This window comes from Castor canadensis, chromosome 2, assembly GCF_047511655.1.
Source record: "Castor canadensis chromosome 2, mCasCan1.hap1v2, whole genome shotgun sequence".
Lineage (NCBI taxonomy): Eukaryota > Metazoa > Chordata > Mammalia > Rodentia > Castoridae > Castor > Castor canadensis.
Window position 1 is genome coordinate 141,956,337 of NC_133387.1, and position 21,623 is coordinate 141,977,959.

The 21,623-nt window shown below is 38.4% G+C and overlaps 1 protein-coding gene across 3 annotated transcripts in view; it reads left to right on the top strand.

The window, feature by feature from the left end:
* Positions 1 to 16,328, top strand: part of Mapk6 (mitogen-activated protein kinase 6) — a 31,653-nt gene extending 15,325 nt beyond the window's left edge. For all 3 annotated transcript variants that reach the window (XM_020162045.2, XM_074065958.1, XM_020162046.2), the window contains exons 2-6: positions 1,302 to 2,488; positions 3,789 to 3,933; positions 9,712 to 9,876; positions 12,461 to 12,662; positions 14,108 to 16,328. In XM_020162045.2, the coding sequence (XP_020017634.2) occupies positions 1,934 to 2,488; positions 3,789 to 3,933; positions 9,712 to 9,876; positions 12,461 to 12,662; positions 14,108 to 15,206 (2,166 nt within the window). In that variant the 5' untranslated portion in view covers positions 1,302 to 1,933 and the 3' untranslated portion in view covers positions 15,207 to 16,328. The remainder of the gene's footprint in view (positions 1 to 1,301; positions 2,489 to 3,788; positions 3,934 to 9,711; positions 9,877 to 12,460; positions 12,663 to 14,107) is intronic.
* The last annotated feature ends 5,295 nt before the right edge of the window (positions 16,329 to 21,623 follow it).

A 21,623-nucleotide genomic window follows, 5' to 3' on the forward strand; every position in this document is an offset into this window, starting at 1 on the left:
AATCTTGATCCTCCTGGTCTCTGCCTCTTAAGTAGCTAGGATTACAGGCATGAGCTACCCATGTTTTGCATGTTTTTGGAGATTTTAACCATATTTATTCATTGTTTAGTAACTATTATATAGTATCCTATCTGAATATAACTCACTTATCTCCTAACTTTGTTTTTTTCTTAATAACACTGGGGTTTGAACCCAAGGCCTCACTTACCAGACAGGCCCTCTTACCACTTGAGCCACTCTGCCAGCCCTTTTTTGTGATAGGTGTTTTTGAGATAGGGTCTCATGAACTGTTTGCCTGGGCTGGCTTTGAACCACCATCCTTCTGATCTCTGCCTCCGGAGTAGCTAGGATTATAGACATGAGCCACTGTTCAGAGACATGGCTGTTCTCTGAACTTTGAAAGTTTAGGTTATTTTAGTTTTTTGGCATTATAAAAATTAGAAATAAGAAAGTACTTGTTTCCAAGCATTTATTTCTAGGGAGTTTACCTGGAAGAAAAATGGCCATGTTATATGGTTTGCTGCTCATCCATTGATATGTTTATGCCAGATTTCTCTGAAGTTCTTTTGCTAAACTAAACTCTCATCAATATTGTATGAAAGTTCTGTTTTTCTGCATTCCTTCTCAGATTTGATGATAACAGACTGTAAAAATGGTTTTCCAATCTGAAATACTAATTTGATTCTTCTGACAGTCACATCAAACACATTTTGCTAGGTTTATTGTTCAAGCTTGGTCTTTGATCATTGAAGTGTATGCTTTGCAAATTTGTATTATTTGTAATGGTAGACTTTTATTCATTGGATACTGATAGAGTTAATAAGTAAACATCTTTAATGAACTAACACATTGCAGTCTTACTGTTCTTTCATCTATTTATTTTTATTCATTTATTCACATGTGCATATATTGTTTGGGTCATTTCTTCACCTTTACTGTTTGTTCTTGTGGAGAAATGTTTCTGCTGTTTTACTCCTCAAGAGGTTTACCTCTAAAGAGTTTGTAAAAATATTGTAAGCCTTCCCATACTTGTTGGCATTTAAGTAAGCAAAACCTAGTGAGTCTGAGCATTACAAAAAATCTAGTGTCCTGAGGTCTGAGCAAGGCAGCATGTGTGAATTGCTTACAGCATTTTTGTGAACTATTTTGGATTAAGGGTAGTTTATCACTTGACTAGAAATAAGCTTAGTGCACTGGTGGTGGCTTATTACTAAATGCCCAGTTTGAATAATTTTTCAGATTTGAAGAAAAGAATGTTTCCTGCAGTGGTAACTTTTTTCCTTCTTTTTCTCATCCCCTAGGTTGTATCAGAGTAAGATGGACGGTAGCTTTGATTGTGATTGTGGTGAGCTGGAGCCACCTGATCACTAACAAAAGACATCTTCTGTCAACCAACAGCCACCAGGGTTTCCTGTTGAAATATATAGCAACAAAGGAAGTAAAGAAGCAAAACGGAAATAGTGCTCACCAGCACCTTAGGATGATGCTGCTCAGGACCAGTCCAACACTGAATGTATCTGCACTGTGAGGAGGATGTCCATAGAAGCCTGTCGTGTGCATATTTATTCACATTTTTGTTAAATGTTAAATCGTTTAGCACAGTAAATCTGAGTGCATACTATGTCATTTCATTCCGTTTGAGTTTCTTGAGTGTTTTCTTTAAATGTCTGCAGAGTTGCTGCCCCTCTCTTGAACTATGAGTACTGCAATCTTTTTAATTCTCAATATGAGTGGAGAGTTTTGAGCTTTAAGTCTGCGGGGAACTCAGCGGGCCTGGTTGGCATTTGCAATGAACATCAAGAAAACATCTTGCTCTAGAAGCATAATTATTTTTCTTCTCCCTTTTTGAAAGATCTTTCCTTTTGATGCCAGTTTTCTTCCTTGTTTACACAAGTTCAACAATTCTAAAGGAAAAGGCAATAGTGATTTCAAAATGGCAGAGAAATTTGAAAGTCTCATGAACATCCATGGTTTTGATCTGGGCTCTAGGTATATGGACTTAAAACCATTGGGCTGTGGAGGAAATGGCTTGGTTTTTTCTGCTGTAGACAATGACTGTGACAAAAGAGTAGCCATCAAGAAAATCGTCCTTACTGATCCTCAGAGTGTCAAACATGCTCTCCGTGAGATCAAAATTATTAGAAGACTTGACCATGATAACATTGTGAAAGTGTTTGAGATTCTTGGTCCCAGTGGAAGCCAGTTAACAGACGATGTGGGCTCTCTTACCGAACTGAACAGTGTTTACATTGTTCAGGAGTACATGGAGACAGACTTGGCTAACGTGCTGGAGCAGGGCCCGTTACTGGAAGAGCACGCCAGGCTTTTCATGTATCAGCTGCTACGTGGGCTCAAGTATATTCACTCTGCAAACGTACTGCACAGAGATCTCAAGCCAGCTAATCTTTTCATTAATACTGAAGACTTGGTGCTGAAGATAGGTGACTTTGGTCTTGCACGGATCATGGATCCTCACTATTCCCATAAGGTTTGTGGAAAGCTAGTTCAGACAGACTTCACATGATGATGCCTTTTTTTTTTTCCCTCCAGATACAGATCTTTTAATTCACAGTCTCCCTATGTTTGAAATGAAGGTGGAGTGGAATCCTAATTAAATACATATTATTTAAAGTCTGTGGTTATTTATTATAATGCAGTTCTGAAGTAAAGGTATTTATTGTAACTGAAATTACCAGTTTTTTTCAAAGTGGAATATATTTTTATGTGTTTGGGACAGAAGTGCGGATCTACCCAAAGGTAAAGGGGGTGCTATTTCGACTTCTAGGTCTTCCTTTATCCTTGTGACAGTACTATACTATAATTAACTCCTTGTTAAAACAAGCCAAATTTAGTTTGAAACTTAAATTTTTGTAAACAACTGACCATTAAGTATAGCCATAAAGATTCATAGCAGTTTTCCCATATAAGCAGCTTGCTTTCATGTAAGAATTTAGCAGTATTTTTCCAAGCAGAACCCTGCTCTTTTAGTTTTAAATTGAAATCTACTGTAAGACCCTGACGTTTAAAATACAAAAGTGGAACTGCTTTGGTTGCAAAGAACCTCTGAAAGACCTGCTGGAGTGGCTTTCCATAGCACATCTAAAACCAGCAAATTTTTATTCAGACATATTATCTCACATGAAGGATATCTTTACTTCATTTAAAAAAACCTTTAAAATGGAAATTGAGTACTAAGCTGAAATGGATGCCTTCGTTCTTTTCATGAGTAACAATGAAGTATTATAGATGGTACACTGAACTAAGAGTTACACTAATATTTAATTCCACTTCTACTTCCACCCAGCTGGAGCACCTTAAGCTATATGACCTTAGTAGTATCATGATCTGAGTATTATCAAACCTGTAAAATGAAGTTACTGTCTACCATCACACTTTCTAAGCATCATTCTGAGGTGGGATAGGGCAATATGTGTAAGTATTTTTGTCAGTCACTCTGTAGCAAAATAGATCAAGTAGGAGTTGGATATATAGTAGAGCTGGCTTCTGTGGCAACTCTGGTGCTCTTCCTATATCTTTTTCTCTTTGACTTGACACACACCTGCTTCTTAATTATTTTCAAATTGACAGCAAAAAATAGTTCCTTGTGTGAAGTAAGTTTTGGATTTATGGCCTAGAGTTGGCACTAAATTATTGTATATTTTGCTCAGAAGTACAAGAGTTGAAAATGGGCTTAGATATGAACAGTATTGTTAGTATTTAACAATTATTTCTTTTGGGTGGGTCTTTTGCTAAAGTAAAAAATTGTATATTTTTTATTTCTCTTTTAGGGTCATCTTTCTGAAGGATTGGTTACTAAATGGTACAGATCTCCACGTCTTTTACTTTCTCCTAATAATTATACTAAAGCCATTGACATGTGGGCTGCAGGCTGCATCTTTGCTGAAATGCTGACTGGTAAAACCCTCTTCGCAGGTTAGTACTACATGAAAAAAAATTATCTCAAAGAAAAATCATTTTGCATTTAAGATTTATTGTAGTCTGGAATATTCAAATGAAAAGATAAAATGATGTTTTTATTTAAAATTTTTTGAGAAGAATTATGTACATACTCATTAAATTGTTTTTCTTTGTAAGTTTAATTAAAACCCTTGAATTTTTTTTATATTCTGCCATCTTATTTCCTAAACCTAATTGCATATTTTGTGGCTCCATAATATTTGGTGGTAATCTATGTAAGTGATACCTGAGTTGCATTAGTTCTGTCAGTGTTTGTCATTTCCTGGTAAAGTTTTTTATTTGTCAAAAATCCAACAAATTTCTCTTAATCCCTCCATTCTTGTTGCTTGAACCACTATATCCTTTTACCTAACTGCTGTGATCTTTCAGAAATAAGCAAACAAGTAGTTTTTTGTTAGCTTGGTGCTGCTGTGAGTCTAATGTAGTATGTGTGAGAAAGCTTAGTCAAGATGAGAAGCAATGAATAACCTATGAAAAATGTCATTTATCATAAAACAAGTATGAGTTTGTACAAAATTTGTGCATCCTATAAGAGTTCTGAAGTTAGAGGCTGCATCAGTGGTAGCTGGAAAGGCAGGAAAATGGAGTGAAAAAGAATGTCCCCTATGATAGGAATAGTGATAGAGAAAGAAAGTGTTATTTACCTAAGGGTACCCACATAAATGAAGGAATGAACCTGGTACATTCATAAATCATTGAGGAAAGTTTGATGGACGCCAAAGTGTCACGTAATCCTAAAGGATATTTTGACTAGTTAATATGGAATCAGAATACTTAGAAACTGTTTTTTTTTTTTTTTTTGGATGACAGAACTGAGGTTTGAACTCAGGGCCTCATGCTTGCTAGGGAGGCCCTCTACCTACCATTTGAGCTAGAAAGAAAGTCTTCTTGAAAGTAGGTAAAGGAGTTACTTTTTGGAAAAGTAGAAAACAGTAGGGAACTGAAGACATCTTAGTTAGGGAATTGATGTGAATGGTGACTTAGTTCCTTTTTTTGCTTTTGACATTACTTTTTCCTTCATCACCAGTATTCAGAGTGCCCGGCCCTTTTATTACTCCCAGATTGTGCTAAGTGCAGAACGAAGGGAGGGGACAAAGTCTGTTTACAGAAGAAAGATTAGGGTGCATAGGACAGTATTGTTGAAGACAGGATGCTATTCCCTAAATGTATTTTTAATGCTAGTATTTGTTGCCACACTTAGCTTATATAACATTAACCAAAGTTTTAGAATTTTTCCTTACATTATCTGAAACTTCTGTGATGTGTGAGAGTGATTGCATTTCGATTTAGAAAACATTGAGGCAGCCTGGGCTACAAGTGGTAGAGTGATTGCCCTAGTAAGTATGAGGCCTGCTTTAAACTGTAGTGTTGGCAAAAATAAAAAGAAACAGTTAAGTGGATTGGATTTTTTTTTTTTTTTTTTTTTTTTGGGATAATACCGTGACTAGAGATTACATTCCCAACAGTAAAGTATCTTACAGCATATATAAAATAATTACTGTAGGATTATTTGTGTGTGACAAATTAACCCAAAAATGTGGCACAAACCACAAACCTTTATTACCTTAGTTTCTATCAGGATTTTAGGAGTGACTTAGCTGGCTGCTTACAGCTCAGATTTTTCGCAGTCAGAATATTGGTCAAGCCTACAGTCAACTGAAGGCTCAGGTAGGGCAGGAGGACTCACTTCTGAATAGCTTACTCACGTGTACTGTCACCAAGAGACCTCAGTTTCTCCAGGTGTGCTTCTTCATAGGACTGCACTTGAGTGTCTTCCAATATGGCAGCTGGTTTTTCCCTGGAACTAATAATACAGAGGAGAGCAAGGAGCAAGTCAATATGTCTTTAAAAATTTTTTATTGACACATACTTCACACATACGCATTTCAAGTGTATAGTCAACATATATTAGTACATTTACAGAGTGTGTAACCCTACCATGTAACTTTAGAATGTTTTCATATTTCCTAAAGGTACTATCTGTGACTATTAGCTGTCATTTCTCATTTCCTCTTTCTCCCAGCTCCTGGCAACCACCTTTTATCTCTGGATTTGCCTATTCTGGATGTTTTGTATAAGTGAAATTATACAATATTTGGCTTTTGTGGCAGATTTCTTTCACATGACAGTATTTTGGAGGTTCATTCATGTTGTGGCATATGTTAGCAATTCATTCTTTTCTTATGGCTAAATAGTATTTTATCTGTGGATTTACCTTGTTTTGTTTATCCATTCATTGGGTGTCTGCTTTTTGACTGACTATTGTAATGCTGCTGTGAATATTTGTGTGAACATGCATTTTCAGTTCTTTTGGGTAAATGTGCCTAGGAGTAGAATTGCTGGGTGACACATGGTAACTTCATGTTTAACTTTTTGAAGAATGGACAGTTTTCTAAAGCAGCTGTACTATTTTACATTCTCATCAGCTATCAGTGTACGTATGTATGAAGGCTCCATTTTCTCCAACACTTAAAAGTGTTATCTTTGTTGATTATAGCCACCCTGGTGGGTATAAAGTAGTATCTCATTGTGGTTTTGACTTGCATTTCCTAATAACTTTGGATATTGAACATCTTTTTTGTGGTTATTGCCATTTTTGCATCATCTTTGGAAAATGTCTATTGAGGTCTTTGGCCCACTTTTAAATTGGGCTATGTTTTTGAGTTGTTAGAATTTTTACATATTCTGGATATAAATCCCTTATGAGATACAGTAGCTTACATATATTTCCTCCCATGTTGTGTATGAACTGTCTTTTCCTTTCATGCTATTCAACAAAAGCTGCACAAAACACAAACAATTTTCATTCTGAAGTTCAGTCTATCTTGTTCTTTTGTCACTTTTGCTTTTGGCATCATATGTGAGAAAACATTTTCAAATTCAAGTGTGTGGATATTAGCTCCTGTTTTCTTCTGCGAGTTTTATAGTTTTAGCCTCTTAGGCTTAGATCAGTAACTCAATTTTTGTGTTGAGGTGAGGGTAGTGGTCCAACTTCACCCTTTGCATGTGGATGTCTAGTCGTCCCTGTACCATTTGTTGAAAAGGTGCTTTTCTTCATTGAATATCTGACTTGTTAAAAAAAGCAGTTTGTCACAAATGTGAGATACCTTTTTGTGACCTCATCTCAAAGTTATACTTTGTCACTTCTGCTTTATGTTATGCTTTAAAAGCAGTCCTAAGTAACTCATAGTGAGTGGGGAAGGGAGTTGGATTCTACCCCTCAATGGGAGAAGTATCAAAGAACTTGTGGCCAGATGTGTGGTTCATGCTTGTTATACTATCATCGGGGAGGCTGAGGTGGAAGGATCAGGAGTTTTAGGCCAGTCACTGTCTAAAAAACAAAACAAAAAAAGTTTTAGAAAAGTGGATAACTGTAGGTGTGGCCCAAGCGGTAGAGTACCTGCCTAGCACGCACAAAGCCCTATGTTCATGTGTGGGCTTTTTCTTTTTCTTTTTGGCAGCACTAGGGTTTGAACTTAGGGCTTTATGCTTTCTAGGCAGGCTCTCTGCCACTTGAGCCATATCCCTACCTCTTAAAGCTCTGAGTTCAAACCCCAGTACTTTGAAAAAAATAAAGATTTGCTTGGGCTAGAGACGTGGCTCAAGCAGTGGAGTGCCTGCCTAGCAAGTGAGAGGCCTTGAATTCAAACCTCAGTACCACCAAGAAAAAGTGGATATATTTTAAAGCTGCCACAATAATAAATCAGAAATACAAAGGAAACATCAAAGTATATATAATGTACAATTCTTAGGTCATGCTCCAAGTTAAAGAAATTGGGTCAGTAAATATTGTATTGGTTACGTAAAGGTATTTAATGCATTTTAAAATGGTCATTTGACACATTCACATATTGTTTGAGTGTAACAACAACAAAAAGATGGACTTTAAAAAATCCCAACTAGCATAATAGAAGTTGTTTGTGAAATGATTTGAAAGCTCTCAGTTGTAGCTCCCTTCTTACTAGATGCTTTATTGGTATGTTTGTGAACTGCTCAATGAAAGTGGTTATTAGGTCTGTAAGCAGCCAGTAATCAGAGCAAAAAGTGACAAATGAGTGCACTCATTGAAATCTATTTCTGACCCATAGGAAAGTATGCTAATTTTATTTTTTGGTGCTTTTCTGTTGTACATCCACATTGTCCCTCTTGTCAGTGCTGCAATCCAGAGCCAATCCTTGTACTTTGTGTTAGAAGATATTTTCCCTTCTACTCCAGGCCTTTGCTCTAACACTTTTTTCTGTTGCATCTTTATTTTGTCCTTCATAAAAGTGATCATGTCATTTCTTGGCTCAAACTGCATAATGGCTACCCAACAAATGCAGGGTGAAACACACCCTTGGTATTCTTACACCACTGTGACTTCACCTCCTGCTGCCCCTAGCCACTCTAAGTTGTTACAAGCCGATCTCTGTACTTTTTTCCCTACCTTCCTCCATTTGACTGTATAGTGAATTCCCTCCCTTCCTTAATTTTCAGCTTTTCTGTGAGGTCTTTCTTGGTCATTCTTTAACATCCCTACTCCCAACAATGCTGTGTGTCCCCCTTGCTCTGTGTTTTTCTTGGTGGCATTTGTCACATTTTATATGCATTACACTTACAGAATTATCCATCTTTGCCCACTAGATTATAAGCATCACTAAGGCAGGGGCGTAGTCTGTTTTGTTTCGTAGCTATATTACCAAGCGCCTTGCTCATAGTGGGAACTCAAAATTTGAATGCATTTTTAGAAATTTTTGGGAAGGCAAATGGAATTTTTTTATGTCATCCAGTTAGCCCAAAGTTTCCTCTTTTATTCCTTTAAATAGTGGTCCTGACTTAGAAATGCTGAGCCCAATATGTAGCTATTTGTGCAAATCTAGTCCAGCTCTTCATTTTATTGATGATGAAACCAAGTCCTTTTGATACTAAGTATTGTCCAAAGTGAGAGGTAAGTAATTAGTGGTGGTGCAGCTAAGACTAGAATCCAGGTCTCTCTTTTTGGAGACAGGGTTCTTGCTATATAGCCCAGGCTGGCCTGGGACTTTGAACCCTTCTGCCTCAGCCTCCTGTTGCTGGGATTATAGGTATGCCCCACCATGCCCAGCTGAATCCAGGTTTCTTGAATCATAATCATTGCTTTTTTTTCACTTGTCTGTGAGGTCTTTCTTGCTCATTCTTTAACAGCCCTACTCCCAGCAGTGCTGTGTGTCCCACTTAGCTTGCTCTGTTTGTTAGTATGAACCCAGACTTCTGCAGAGCAGCTAAAACATACCAGTGAGCAAAGTGGCAGATACTCCATATGCTCTTTTTTGTGCTAATGGGGTTTGAACTTAGGGTCTCATGCTTGCTAGGCAGGTGTTCTACCACTTGAGACATGCCTCAGCCCTTTTCACTTTTGGTATTTTTTTAAATAAGGTTTCATGTTTATGTTTATGCCTGGACTGAAATCCTTCTATTTACACTTCTTGTGTGGCTGGTGTGACAGGTGTGTACTAGGCTTTTATTGGTTGGAATGGGGTCTCTAACATTTTTCCCAGGCTGGCTTCAAACCATGACCCTCCCAAGTAGCTAGAATTAAAGGTGTGAGCCACCGAGCCTGACCTGGATATGCTTTTAATTAGACTGGTGCTATAAGCAATGAAATATGCTGATTAGGTTAAAGCGGTTCTCTGCCTCCCCCCCCCCCCACACATCATTACAATATGTGAGAATTTGTTTATGGTTTATGTTGTATTTGGTGTTTTATGCTCTCAGGTGCACATGAACTTGAACAGATGCAACTGATTTTGGAATCTATTCCTGTTGTACATGAGGAAGATCGTCAGGAGCTTCTCAGCGTAATTCCAGTTTACATTAGAAATGACATGACTGAGCCACACAAACCTTTAACTCAGCTGCTTCCAGGAATTAGTCGAGAAGGTATTGTCATATTAATGCGTGTGTGTGTGTGTGTGTGTGTGTGTGTAAAAGCAAGCTTTAACTGTTTATTTTTAGGTATGTAGTTTTCTCCCAAATAGCCTATAGCCAGGTGTACCTAAACCTTCAACTCTCACTTCCCTCTTTTTGGCCTGGCTCTTATGCTAGGATTTCTTTGTTTTTCTGAGTAATTTTCCAGAGTCCCAAAAGTATACCCCTCTCTCTCGATTCTAACTCCATGTACTCCTCAAGTTTGCTCCCTGTCCCATTACCACCATAGTTCAGCATATTGAATCACTGACTGTTGCTAATCTGGAATGGAATTTGCTGAGGGTTACAAGTGAGTCTGTGCATGAATGTCATTTAGATGTGAAGAGGAACTAAGGAGGGGAAGGGAGAGATTGTCAAGGCAAGGGAAGAGATAGTGAAAAGGACAAAACACTGAAAACAATGTGTGACTGTGGACTCATCATTATCAGCACAGCACGTGAGAATTAGATGCTCCGTGTGAATCCATGCAAGTCTGGAAATAGTAGAAACTTGGAAAGCATCAAGACTTCTTTGACCACTAAGCTTTTAATTTCATGTCTCAAAAAGGAGTGTCAGTTTTGGATTTGGGGATATAAGTAAGATGCAAAGTCTTTAATTTTTGTAATAGTTTCCTATAATGTAACATTTTCTTCAGAGAAAACAGCAAAATAGTTCTTGAAAATTGTCTACTGTTGTTAAGAATCACATTATAAGGCCCAGGTGTGGCAGACCCCTTGCCTAGCATACACAAGGCCCTGGGTTTGACCTCTATGTGATATGCTGTGTATGCATCTACACACGTGTTGGAGCACATCAATGCTAGAATTGTATAGTTCTCCCAACAATCAAAGTTTAGGGGGGTGGAGATAGTTTAGTGGTATAGCACTTGTCTAACATGCACAAGGCCCTGGCTTTAATGCCCACACTGGGGATTTATAATCTTAAACTTTCTCTTAATCATATTGTACACTCTATATAAAGTCTTTAAAGTAGCAAGTATTGTGAAGTACTTTATTCTCAAATGCAGTCAGAACCTAAAAATATGTAACTAAAAAGGCATTGTATTTGTTTTCACCAGGTTTCCTTTCTAAATTACTAGTCTTTGAGTTCATCTTCACAAATTCTGTTGCTAGTTCTCTTGCTTCCAGTATTGCAGTCACTGCCACGACATCCCTATTTGTATCTAAACAGCAGTCATAACATTTGATTATACCTCAGTCCCCTGTGAAAAAACACATGTAAAATCTACACTATTAAATGAGAATTGGGAAGAGGGGCAGTATAGGTGTCTACAGGTGTGACCCAGGAATACCTGGGTCTGCCTCAGACACTGTCAATATTGTTGAATCTTACCAAAAAAGGACACTGCTGTTGAATCTTCCTTTTCCCAGTCCTCATTCGAATGGAAACTATATTTTACTCAGCTTTGACTCAAGTCAGACAACTGGCTGATGCTAGCATTTATCCGTAGGTGGTGGATGTCTTTGATAATGGGTTCATTAAGTTAATCATTGAGCAAAGATCCTTGGTGTTCACAGTTGGAGAACTGTTTGACCTCAAGTGCAATGCAGAATGGGTAAAGTTCCTGAGATGTATTACATACATATGCTCCACACCAGTTTCTTCTTAATTAACCTTGAAGTTCCATTTTTAGAAAGCACATTCTGAGGTAATGGGGGGGGGGGGGCTTGGCCAAAATCAAACACTTTCCTCACACTGTGATTACAATCTTGATGAGAAAGAAGCAAACAGCGTTAGTACATGTGAATACCCTCTTTTCACTGTCCTCTGTTCTTACTCCTTAGAGTATTTTTCATCATGTAGTTGAATATATATTCCCCAAGACAACTGTAGAGATGGTTCAGGGTTGAAGATTGAGATACAGCATAAGATACAGAAGAGTGTGTGGTGCTAGGACAGCCTGATAGCCAGTTAATGGGAAGAGTTTGTGTGGTTAGGCTGACCAGAATCCTAAAATGAGTAAGTGCACTGTGTAAGAGAGATTGAGGAATACGGTTCAGGTGAAGCAAAAGGAAGAGAAGGGAGAAAAGCTTTTATTAAGAGCCAGTGTGTTTTAATTTTTATACCTTATAAGCTACATATATTTAAATTTCTATATATGAAGAAATTGAAATTTAGCAAGTTTGAGCAGCCAGGCTAGCACTACAGCGCTAGTAATTCAGTTAGTGAGGTGCAGAGCTGGTACTAGGTACTAGGTTGAACCATTGAAGTTGCTGCTATTTGATCATTTTTGACAAAAACAGCAGTTTCAGATGCTTTAACTTAAATATCCCCCCCACTTTTTTTAAAATAACTGGCCATGAAAGATTTACATATACTTCAGTTGTTGATCTATTAGGTAACTGTTTTACTTCTCTGACTAAAATAACCCTTTTAATTTGTATAGACCACTTTTTTTCCTTTATGAGTTGGCAAGCCTCTTTCTACAGTTCATATGTTGTGGTCCTGTTGTGTGGTAGTCACCTAGCTGGTCATTATACTTTTCACTATTTCTACAGACAAGCAATTCTCTTAAAAACGTCTCGTTCTTCTGCAGCACTGGATTTCCTGGAACAAATTTTGACATTTAGCCCCATGGATCGGCTGACAGCGGAGGAAGCGCTTTCTCATCCTTACATGAGTATATATTCTTTTCCAACGGACGAGCCAATTTCAAGTCATCCTTTCCACATCGAAGACGAAGTTGATGACATCTTGCTTATGGATGAAACTCATAGTCACATTTATAACTGGGAAAGGTAAATTGTTCCTAAATGAGAAAAACATTTCCTGAGTTTCCAGTGAACCATAACATAGTGAGCTTTATGTTTATACATGATGTCTTAAAATGTTTAGCAATGGCACCTTAGATTTCTGCTAAATTTATTAATAGAGAAAAATGCTATTTTGAAACAAAGTTATTAAAGCATGTTAATTAAAATTAGAAGATCTTTTAAATGTGAGGGTTGGAAGTCAGAACGATTTTTAACTATTACCTTTTTAAATGTCACCCAAATTTACAGTGTTATATTTACTTAGCCTCTTATTTTCGGGCTGAGGATGGGACCCAGGCCTCATGCACGTGCATCACCACTGAGCATATATCATAGTTTTAATAAAAGGACTTGTCTGATCTCAGCAGTATGAATAATATACATTAGAGTCAAAGAATTTCTTCCTTCATATCCTTATAGGACTTCTAAGATTGAAGAATTTTATATCTAAACTTCCTCCACAAAGTAAAGTGCTAAGCATGTAATAATGAATCAGTACTGAAGCCTACAGGTCATTTTGATGAAGTTTTTGATTTTATAATTTGTATCTTTACCAACCACCTGTTTTTTCTCCAGGTGCCTTATTTCTACCTCCTCTGAATATAGTTTTCATATATACCCAAATATCTTCCAACCTGTACATTATGTTTTTTTGAGACAGGGTCTCACTACCTAGCCCAGGCTAGCATGGAACTTATAATCCTCCTGCCCCGAGTGCTAAGATTATAGGTGTGCACTACCACACCTGGCACCAGCCTTTACTTTTTAAATTGTACTCAAGTGATTCAGATCTCTTTTCTGTTTTATCCTCCCCCCAACCATTTTCTTGATAAGACAGCACATTATACATAGATTTTTTTTTTCTATTCATAATGATGGATTCTAGTAAACCTTTCTTATTTCTAGTCTGTTACTACCACCAGTAAAGTAAAAGTTTACAAATTTGAGATGTGCACTTTGTAGCCATAAAATATTTGTGTGAAACTGGTAGAATTGGACTGCAGACATGCTAGTCATCTAGATAATGATCTGTAGTTGTGTTTGTATGAATGAAAAAAATTGAAATAAGTGAGGTTGTATGTATGACATTGGCAATCACCAAATACTGCCTTAGTCTAGTTCTTTATATAGTAATAGGTCTTATGTATCTACTATGATTAAAGGCTCATGGATTACTCTATTATCCCTTGGTAGATATGACACAGTGTTTTCACTAAAAGGCACTCTCAGAACTGGGTATGGCTATACATACTTGTAATTAGCATTTGGGAAGCTAAGGCAGGAGACTCTTGAGTTGGAGGCCAGCCTGGGCTACCTAGCTAGACCCTGTCTCAAAAAAACAAATAAGCACTCAGTTCTTTCACATAAAATCCAGTCAGTGAATTTGGAAATGAAGCCATGGAATAATACTAATGTGTTATTTTTTTCAGGTACCATGACTGTCAGTTTTCAGAGCATGATTGGCCTATACATAACAACTTTGATATTGATGAAGTTCAGCTTGACCCAAGAGCTCTGTCTGATGTCACTGATGAAGAAGAAGTACAAGTTGACCCTCGAAAATATCTGGATGGAGACCGAGAAAAGTATCTGGAGGACCCTGCTTTCGACACCAGTTATTCCACTGAGCCTTGTTGGCAGTACCCAGATCATCACGAAAACAAGTACTGCGATCTGGAGTGTAGCCATACCTGTAACTTCAAAACAAGGTCCTCATCATATTTAGATAACTTAGTTTGGAGAGAGAGTGAGGTTAACCATTACTACGAACCCAAACTCATTATAGATCTCTCCAATTGGAAAGAACAGAGCAAAGAAAAATCTGATAAGAAAGGCAAGTCAAAATGTGAGAGGAATGGATTGGTTAAGGCCCAGATAGCACTAGAGGAAGCATCACAGCAGCTGGCTGAAAAGGAAAGGGAGAAGAATCAGGGATTTGATTTTGATTCTTTTATTGCAGGAACTATTCAGCTTAGTTCACAACATGAGCCTACTGCTGTTGTTGATAAGTTGAACGACTTGAATAGCTCAGTGTCCCAACTTGAATTGAAAAGTTTATCGAAATCAGTAAGCCAGGAAAAGCAGGAGAAAGGAATGGCAAATTTGGCTCAGTTAGAAGCCTTGTACCAATCCTCTCGGGATAGTCAGCTTGTGAGTAGTGGGGAGGAATGTTTTCTCATCAATCAGTTTTGTTGTGAGGTCAGGAAGGATGAACAAGTTGAGAAGGAAAACACTTACACCAGTTACTTGGACAAGTTCTTTAGCAGGAAGGAAGATTCTGAAATGCTAGAAACTGAGCCAGGAGAGGATGGGAAGCTTGGGGAGAGAGGAAACGAGGAAGGATTTCTGAACAACAACGGGGAGTTCCTCTTTAACAAGCAGCTTGAATCCATAGGCATCCCGCAGTTTAACAGTCCAGTGGGGTCACCACTTAAGTCAATCCAGGCCACCTTAACACCTTCCGCCATGAAATCTTCCCCCCAAATTCCTCACAAAACATACAGCAGCATTCTGAAACATCTGAACTAAAACACTCAGCAGACATTTCTTTGTATTTTTCATGAAATGTGTTTTTGTCTTTTTTATTACTAGTGTTTAAGTCATTTTTTACTTGAATCAGAAGGTGTCATTTAGTAAGGATTTTTAGTTCTTGGTTTTTAAAACCCTGACTTTTTTCTACATGTGAGATAGTTTTCATTTTAACTGGCATGTCGTTTGCACACAAAAGAATAGAGCAAAATAATGCAATGCAGGAGGAGACAAAAGAAATGCACTAAGACAAGTAAAAAACATTCTCTCATAGAACAATGATCTGTTTTACAGGAAACAAAAATCTTGCCTTGAAATTTACACAGTGAGACTGTACATAACTGCATGAAAATCTCTATTTTTTTCCTAAAACATTTTTCATTCATTAGTATTTTCAAGTTTTTCATACTGTACACATTTCTTAAGACACATGATACCAGCAGCAACTGAAAATGAATGCCGAATTTGGTACACATGTGTTATCTACCTCAAGGTAACAAAGTATGTGGCAAAACATACCACCCATAGTGCTTCACGGCGTGCACTTCTATTTAGCCAGCGTTTATCGTAGTGAACTATTCTTAATAAGATTCACTCATCGTTTATAAATGTTCTGGTATTCATTCTTTATAGTGAAGTGTTAATACATCACATCTTATTTATTTTAGCAAATCAGTATATTTTCTGTATTTAATTATAAAAGTTAACTTAGTTTTAAAAAATTATTTGCAACAACACTTTCCATTTGGCACTATGGTTTGTTGCCTACCTAGCTGAATATGGTGTCAGCTTGTCCTAAGGCTGTCCTTGTACTTAATTTACTCACGTGTTCATTTTAAGTAAAGTACTCACTGTGTATAGGAATTTGTATTTTGGAGGTGCTTGATCTATCTACAAAGAAAAATTAGGAATTATTATAAAATGCTCCTAGAAGTCTTAATTGTGTTTATTTTTAAAAACCTGTAATGTTAGACTTGTGTGCATGGAAGTAATTAAGGTACATCATTATTGTAGTTTAAAAGTTGTACATGATAAGACATTTTTGTTTTCCTGTATGTTTTTACTGAATGATCTATTCCCTGTCCCAAGGCAAGCATGAATAAAATTAGGTTAAACGTAGCACATGGCCTCACAGTCTCTTAAAGTTTGTTTCATCTGTTTTATTTTTATATTGCTAAATCCCACCTTTGGCTATGCTCTTTGGAGAACAAGGACAAATAAAACATGGCCAACAAATACGACTCTGTTTCACTCTGTAGGTAATGGAAATGATCTGCTAGAAGGAAAGTCACTACCAGAATCTTTAGTCAGACTTTATAAACTGCTTGTCTAAAACCCTGAGGAAAAAAAAAGTTTTGTCTCCACAAAAACATCTTTTGTTAACAAAGCTTCACACACTTAAAATGGGATAAGGCTTTGTGTGTGTGTGTGTGACTGGGGTTTGAACTCAGGTCCTCATGCTTGCAAAGCAGGCACCCTTCCACTTGAGCCACACCTCCAGCCCCTTGGGATAAGACTTTGTATATTTCAAAACTATTACATAAAATGGGTGGAAGCTTTGAACTGCAAAGAAACCTCACTTGCTGTCAATACATCATCCTTCCCAGGCTCCAGACACACCCTGTCACCTGTCCAGACACATCACCATCCTTCCTTCATCCTTGTGTACTCCAGTTCTGTGTCTGCACTTTCTAACAACTCTGCTTCATTTCATCTCAATTCACAGCTTTTAGGAAATGCAAGTATTTGAATGAGTGCATCACACATCGTGAATTTAAACGTATAGTTCAGTTACCTTTCAATTCTGAGAGAATCCCACTTGTGGCTGAAGCCAGGTGGTGCCCCCAGGCTTGGAGCGGCATGGGTTTTGGTCTCCTGTTGAGGGAAGCAAGGTCAGCGGGCATTTGCTCCATTAGGAGTGTTTTTACTAGTGTAGTCTGAACTCATTCTCTCGTCATTGGCTTTGAATCCAAAATGCTGTCTCACCTGAGGGAAACCTAGAGCTTACTTTATTAGTGGGAAACTTGCTCTCAGACTTGGTCCGCTTTGGCCGTGTTGGGGTATGTAAGTAGTGGCTGTAACTATTGTTAGGGATGGTTTGATTCCTCAAAGCCACCAGAGGAGGATAGACTAAGTTCTTTGAAACTCTTAAAATATACCTGCTCTGGCGGGACCCAGGCTGGGTAGTTTTCAGTAAGAACTCAGGTTTTTCTATTCTTACCCTCCCTTACCCTTGGAACTGAATGTCTTCTTTATGGGGAACTAGAGATGATAGACTTTTAAAAGAAAAGTTAGTGTTTATTGTTCTGGAAAGGTAAGCTGACACTGGAAAATAAGAGTGACGAGGGGCAGGTGCTGGTGGCTCACGCCTGCAATCCTAGCTACTCAGGAGGCAGAGATCAGGAGGATCACAGTTTGAAGCCAGTCTGGGCAAATAATAAGACCCTATCTTGAAAAAACCTATTACAAAAGAGTGCTGGTGGAGTGGCTCAAGGTGTAGGCCCTGAGTTCAAGCTCCAGGACCACCATAAAAACAAAAGTGACATAAAGGTAAAGGCACAGCTCTACTTATGGCATGAATCTAATTAAAAAATAACAAATGACTGGAGGCATGGCTCTAGGTAGACTGCGCCTGCCCACCAAGCCCCAGACCCTGAGTTCAATCTCCAGAATTGCAAAAGAACTAAAGACCTGGCTAACAGAGATGGTGAAGGTACTGAGTTTTAAGTGTACAGTGATGTTAAACATTGCTGTACGCAGATACCTAGAACTCCCATCTTGCAAAACCAACTATATCCATTGAACAACTCCCCTTAACCCTCTCCCTCAGTCCCTGGAATCCACCATTTTACTAAGTTTGATTGGGCTAGAAACCCCATAGATGTAGAGTTAGCCAGCATTTGTCTTTTTGTGATTGGCTAATTTCACTGAGCATAGTATTCTTAGGATCCATCCATGGTGTAGCATATGGCAGAATTCTTGGTTTTTAGGGTTGAACAATGTAATAAATATATTTCACATTTTCTTTGTTGATGAACATTTAGGTCCCTTCTCTCTGTTTGGCTATAGCAAATGTACTGCAGTGGAGTCTCTCTTCAATTATATGTAGACAATTACATCAATTGTCATTTATGAGCTGGCACCAGAATTGGCGTAACTAGTTTTACTCTAAATTTTTCATGTTTTTCCATAGTGACTGTATCATTTTACACACCTACCATATTCACCATATTCTTTCTTTGCACGAGGGTTTCACCATATTCTTTCTTTGTGGTACTGGGGTTTGGACTCAGGGCCTCACGCTTGCTAGGCAGGCGCTCTACCACTTGAGCCACTCCACCAGCCCTGTTTTGTGTTGGGTATTTTCGAGATAGGATTTTGGGAACTACTTGCCCAGGCTGGCTTTGAATTTGCCCTTAGTAGTCAGGATTATAGGCGTGAACCACTTGTGCCTGGTTGGTTTCACTATATTCTTGCCGACTTTTTTTTTTTTTTTTTTTAAATAGTGGCTATTCTACAGGGTGATAGCTCTTCATGTGCTCCTTTGGAGAACTGTCCTTGACTCATTTTTAAGGTTTTTTTTTTCTTCTTCTTTTTTGAGTTACAAGCGTTCTTTATACATTCTAAATGTTGAGCCCTTATCAGATAACATGCTTTACAAATACTCCCATTTGGAAGTTGCCTTTCCATGTTTCACTTTTTGTGCTGCACAGAATATTTTATTTTTGGTGGTCTTGGGTTTAAACTCAGAGCCTCATGCCTGCTAGGCAGGTGCTCTACCATTTGCGCCCCCAACTCTTTTTTTGCTTTATTTTCTAGGTCAGGTCTTGTGTTTTTGCCCTGGACTGGCTTCAGACCAAAATCCTCCTACCTACACCTGTTTTACTGGGATCACAGACACAACCCACCATACCCAGTTTATTGACTGAGATGAGAGCTCCAGCTTTTTACATGGTCTAGCCTTAAACTGTAATCCAATGTGCCGCTCCCAGGTACCTGGGATTACAGGTGTGAGCCACCATGTCTAGCTGGCATAGAATTTTTCATTTGATGTCATTTACTTTTGCTTGTTGCCATCCAGGAAATTACTGCCAAATGCAGCATCATGAAAGCGTTCCTGTGTCTTCTTCCGGAAGTTCTCTAGCTTCAGGTCTTTCCTCTAGATCCATAATGCGTTTTGTGTTAATTTCTGTATATGCAGGAAGGTTAGGATCCAGCTTTGTTCTTTTTGCATGTGGACATGTTGAAAAGACTATCTGTTCCTCATTCTGTGACCTTGGCACTTTTTTTTGGAGATTATTTGACCATGCACATGGGGCTTATTTCTGGGTTGTGTTTTCTTAAAGTCCTTCTTGTCTCTTGTGAGTTTTGACTTAGTCTGTGTCTGATGGAAGCATGGTCACCTCTGCTCTCTTCACTCCATTTGCTGGGAATGTCTCTTTCCATCCTTTTGGCTTTCAGTCTCTGTAATTGCTTCTATTTAAAATGAGTCTCTTGCTGTGTGCTGGTGACTCACACCTGTAATCCTAGCTACTCAAGAGGATTGTGGTTCAAAGCCAGCCTGGGCAAATAGGTTGAGACATCGTATTTTGAAAGAACCCATCACAGAGAAGGAGTGGCAGAGTGGCTTAAGTGGTAGAGCGCCTGCCTAGCAAGTGTGAGGCCCTGAGTTCAAACCCCAGTACCACCTAAAATGATAAAATGAGTCTCTTAAAAAGAGTATGTAGTTGGACTTTTAAAAATTCATTCAGCCATCAGCCACTCTGCCATTAGGAATTTTAATCCACTTAAGTTGTCCATAGAAATTGTTTTCTGGGTGTCTTGTTACTTCTTCCTCTTTTGCTTCATGTTTTGTTGATTTTTTTTTAAGTGATGTGCTTTATCCCCTTCTCATTTTCTTTTGTGGATGGTCTATTGGTATTTGTAATTACCACAGGAATTACACGAAGCATCTGGTTATAATAATAAGTTGATAGCAACTAACTTACCACACACAAAACTACTTTACATCCTCCTTATCAGAGTCACAAATTGCCTTTTTTTTTTTTGATACGGGCTATATAAACCAGATTGAGCTCATACATGTAATCCTCTTGCCTCAGCCTCCCAGGGGCCAGGACTATAGGCAGGTACCACACAGCTGGCTTACAAATTGCATCTTTATATTTTTTACTAATTTTGTAGTTGTAAGTTTTTGTACTTCTGTCTTTTAAATTCTCTATCAGGATTAAGAGTTTCCACACTACTGTTACAGTGTTACCTTTAACATGCATGTTGTCCTCCAGTGTCCTTACTTCCTGTTGCTCCAGTCACTGTAGCAATCGACCGCTCCAGTTACAGTCATGCTCTGCATAATGATGCCTCTGTTGATGATGGAGCGCATATATGATGGTAATCACACGAGACTACAGTGGAGCTGAAAAATTCCAATTACCTAGCGACTTTGGAGCTCCTTGCATCGTAACGTGGTGCACTGGTGAAGCTGGTGTAAACAAACCCGCAGCACCTGTCATTCAAGCAGCACACAGACCATTGGTATAGTACTTAATACCTGGAATGAATGACTGCGGTTTATGTACTTACTACACTATGACCGTGCTTTTTGTTATCCGACTTATAAAAAAGCTTAACAGCCTGCTACGTTATGTCAGCAGTGGCCTCAGCCACCTCTTTACCACACCCTTGACTGCATCAAGAGGCCTCATAACCGAGTGCCCTGTATCATGTGGGCTGAGTATGCTGTGACACTCGCACAGTGGGGTGACCCAGTGACACTGGTTCTCAGGACATAACGCATCATTAAGCAGTGCGCAACTGAATCATTTCTGCCAAGGCTCAGTGTCTCAACTAAAAGCAGAGCATGAATCAAATCGTGATGTCAAAACTCGAGCTGTGTCAGTCACCTTTGCTTCTAGGTTAGAAACCTATAGCCTAGCACTGCTCCCTGCACAATTATTGTTTATTTAAAATGCTATTTTTTAAAAAATCAGATGCTGGGTATGTATGAACCAGAGCACATTTGATTCGGGTCATCACGTAGACTGAACTCTCCACTTCTTTGTCTCAGTCTTTATTCTTACTAGTAAATTCGAAACCAATAAAGGCTGTACCCTACGCAGATGTATCATGTACAGAAGTGGTCAATCTCACTTGTCATTTCACCCTATATGTGTTCATGTAGGGTTATCATTCAGGCCTAGCATCTTCTGAGTAAACAAAGGGGACTGAACTCTGGGAGTAGGGTATCTGAGTTCTAGTCCCAGTTTCATCACTGACTCATTGTCAGTCAATTGTCAATCTCAGTGAGCCTAAGTTCCTTTTTATTTTTTGAGATATGGTCTCACTGTGTAGCCCAGGCTGGCTTTGCAATCCTCCTACCTCAGCCTTCCAAATGCTGGGATTACAGGTGTGCTCTAC